At 37.9% G+C, this 3,104-nt stretch overlaps 1 protein-coding gene across 5 annotated transcripts; it reads right to left on the reverse strand.

Moving 5' to 3' along the window:
• Positions 1 to 614: 614 nt before the first annotated feature.
• LOC108376255 (uncharacterized) lies at positions 615 to 3,097 on the reverse strand. 5 transcript variants are annotated; one of them, XM_017632455.1, is made up of 3 exons: positions 2,372 to 3,097; positions 854 to 2,073; positions 615 to 798 (listed from the first exon to the last, which is right to left on the reverse strand). In XM_017632455.1, exon 2 carries the CDS (start codon positions 2,009 to 2,011, stop codon positions 1,289 to 1,291), a length of 723 nt encoding a protein of 240 aa, XP_017487944.1. In that variant the 5' UTR covers positions 2,012 to 2,073; positions 2,372 to 3,097; the 3' UTR covers positions 615 to 798; positions 854 to 1,288. The 5 variants fall into 5 exon arrangements, with proteins under 5 accessions (XP_017487944.1, XP_017487942.1, XP_017487941.1 ...); XM_017632453.1 differs by having other exon boundaries at positions 854 to 2,159; XM_017632452.1 differs by having other exon boundaries at positions 854 to 2,264.
• Positions 3,098 to 3,104: the final 7 nt, after the last annotated feature.

The raw sequence follows: 3,104 nt of genomic DNA on the forward strand, positions 1-3,104 counted from the left end.
TTGGCTCTAACATCAGTAGTTCATTTAATAAATTAACATTTTCGAGTGATTCTTTATCAACTTTGTTTTCAATTTCCGAGCCATTTACTTTTTCGCCTGACTGTTGGCTGTTTTGTACGCATTCATTTGCAGCGTTAATTATATTAGTAAGTGCTTTTTCATACTTATTTTTCCAACCCTCACTCAGTTTTTCGATATTTTTATCTATTTTACATTCATTTCTACTTTCTAATTTACGCTCATTTGAATTACACTCATCTGACATATTTCTAACCTTTGTAGCATTTTTTTTACATTCATTTGTACTTTCTTCGTATTTGTTCGCTTCACACTCATTTGCCTTAAACTTTACTCCTACTACTTCATAATTATTTTCAGTCATATCTTTACAATATTCAATATTTGAATTCTCAGAACTTACATCGCTTAGACATTTTATAAGTCTTCTATCAATTCCTGATGCAATGCAATTATTTCTTCCATCCAAAGCGGTTTTATTGGAAACGCATTTCTGTTCTTCTTCCTCTCTTACTAATCTGTACTTACATTCTCTAAGGAAATCTCTTCCTAGAACAGCCTCATAGGTCATTGTCCCATCAGCAACAACAATAAAGTTAATATCAAAATGTTTATCGTTTATTATAATCGAACACAAAAATTTTCCATAGGTTTGCACTTTTGACTTATTTAGACCAAAATATAAGTCATTTTCATTTTTCAGTAACTTTAAATCTAACTGATTGCATACTGCTGATCTTCGGATAAAGCTGATTGGGCTTCCAGAATCTATGAGACATTCTAAGGAAAAATATATATAACCTTGGTTCTTAATAACAAACATAAAAGATCTTACGTATTCGCTATCATCTACCAGCTGGACTCGGTTTTTGCGATCTGGGCACACTGCAACTCGATGTTCCATGCTGCCACAGGCATAGCATGCCCGTTTCTCCCTCTTTGGCTTCTTACACTCGGAGGCGAAGTGACCAACACAGTTGCAGTTATAACACCGTTTCGTGTAACTCATCTGTGTTGCTGTAGCTGCTGCAGTTCCCCTCGACGCCACTCTCGATGCATTCTGCTTCAAACTTATTTTGGAGAATGCTTGTAGTAGCTGAGACTTTGAGGCGTAACACTGCAAATAAGCTTGGTTGCGTAGCTGGTCATCGGTTATTCCCTCAATTAAGTAGTCTAGTAACTCATCATCTTCGTAGTGCAATGAATTTGACAGCGATATCTTGTCATTGTAATATTGCGCGAAGCTTTCACCGGCTCTCCACATCCTTGCCTAGAATTTATGACGCAGCAGCAATTTGCTTTCCTTTGCACCAAACACTTCTTTCATTTCCGCAAGTAAACATTCCAACTCTTCCGTCGCAAAGTGTGGTTTAGAGTGTATCCACTGTAATGCCTTTCCCTTTAGTTTGTTAAGTAGCAAGACACGTTGAATTGTGACGTCAACTGCATACGCATCGCATACACTTTTGAATTGAGTTAACCAGATGTCAACACTTGATTGCCCATCATATTCAGGCACTATATTCAAAATTATATCAATGGGAATTTGCCCTGAACGAAGTGGTGCTGTTTCGTTGACGCTCACTGTATTCACGTTAAGTTCTGCAAGACGTCGCAGAATTTGTATCTCCTTCTCCAACACCTGCTTTTCTCGCACTGCCAATTCTTGCTTCATTCGTTGTATTTGCTGTATTGTGTTTTCATCACAGTCGTCATTGTCAACATCACCGTCGCCGCCACATGCGCTGCCATCGCATTCATTGTTGTTATTGTTTTTTCCTTGTAAAGTAGGGGTGACTTCTGCATTTTTTCCCGACGCCACGATTTCAAAACTTTCATCAGCTTCCAACGGACACCGGCCACGCTCGGCTACTGGAACTTCGTTTAACCGAATGACCAACGCATTTTTTGCGCCGCTTGTTGGCAAATTTAACTGCTGAAGCCAAGCGCGCAACTGCACAGCCGTATATTCATTAGCACAAATTGATTCCATTTTGCCTTATTTACTGAATGTTAATATGTCTGCTGTTATACACTCTTTTGTCTATCTCGTTCCTATTTGTATTGTTTTAACACTCTTTTGTCTTTGCCACTCGTTTGCCGAACTATTTTTTATTTATGAACTTTCCACTTTGCTCGCACTGTTTTTCTTTCAAATTACTTTTGCACGATTGGCTTTGCTTACTCGTATTTTTTTTCTGTTTCTTTTGGTTTTGGCTGTCTTTCGCCGTGCCGCTTTCGTAAGCCTACCACTTCACTTAACTTTTATTCACAACGTTTTTATAGTTAGTTTTATTTATGCGAAAATATGTATGTCCTTGAAATCTTAAAGAAAAAAAAATCAGTATTTTACCGGCACACACGTTCAGGAAAGGGAATTCGACCCCACTTCTGAGACTGTAAACGCAAATAAAATAGACACGTCCGATAGGTTTGATCGCCAAATTTATTATGAATCTTCTTGACTGTACAAATATGTGCTTAAGCTAAAAGGCTGATGCAATCTATGGAAGGTTGGAAGGGACGCTACCGAATAGAAAAGGGGAAATAGAAACTTCTAGACTATAACTGGAAATGACGCTTACTGACTAGGGGGAAATATATACACAGAATATTATGTGCTATTTACATACATATGTGTTTGTGGTTGCTATATATACTACGTTTACATATTTACATATATACATGTATAGGAGTGCAGCTATGCTGCTACAATTCGGCCATCCTGATCAATGAGATCTCCTGATCTCTTCTGCTATCATTCGTGCACCCATTGAACCATGGCCGTATGTTCCCTACTGCCCACATGCCCCTGTAAGGTATTCTCGACTGTTGGAAACCCTCTACATCTTCTAGCATATAACGGTCATTGCGTAATACTTTAACTACTTTGTAGGGACCTTTAAATTTTGGAATCAGCTTCTTTGACGTGCCTGTATTTGAATCAAAGTTTTTGACAACAACATAATCTCCGTCTTTGTATACGTGTGGGCTCTGCCTCTTTTTATTTACATAATTTTTGTTATATTCTTGTAGCCTTTCCTCATTTTTAGCTGCCTTTTCTCTTATCTCAACATGACTTTTTA

This window comes from Rhagoletis zephyria, unplaced genomic scaffold, assembly GCF_001687245.7.
Source record: "Rhagoletis zephyria isolate East Lansing unplaced genomic scaffold, Rhagoletis_zephyria_1.1 Rzeph_scaffold_10137, whole genome shotgun sequence".
In the NCBI taxonomy this organism is placed as follows: domain Eukaryota; kingdom Metazoa; phylum Arthropoda; class Insecta; order Diptera; family Tephritidae; genus Rhagoletis; species Rhagoletis zephyria.

What these genes read in the sequence shown, in the direction of transcription:
- LOC108376255 (XM_017632455.1), bottom strand. Translation starts at nt 2,011, where the DNA reads ATGGAATCAATTTGTGCTAATGAATATACGGCTGTGCAGTTGCGCGCT.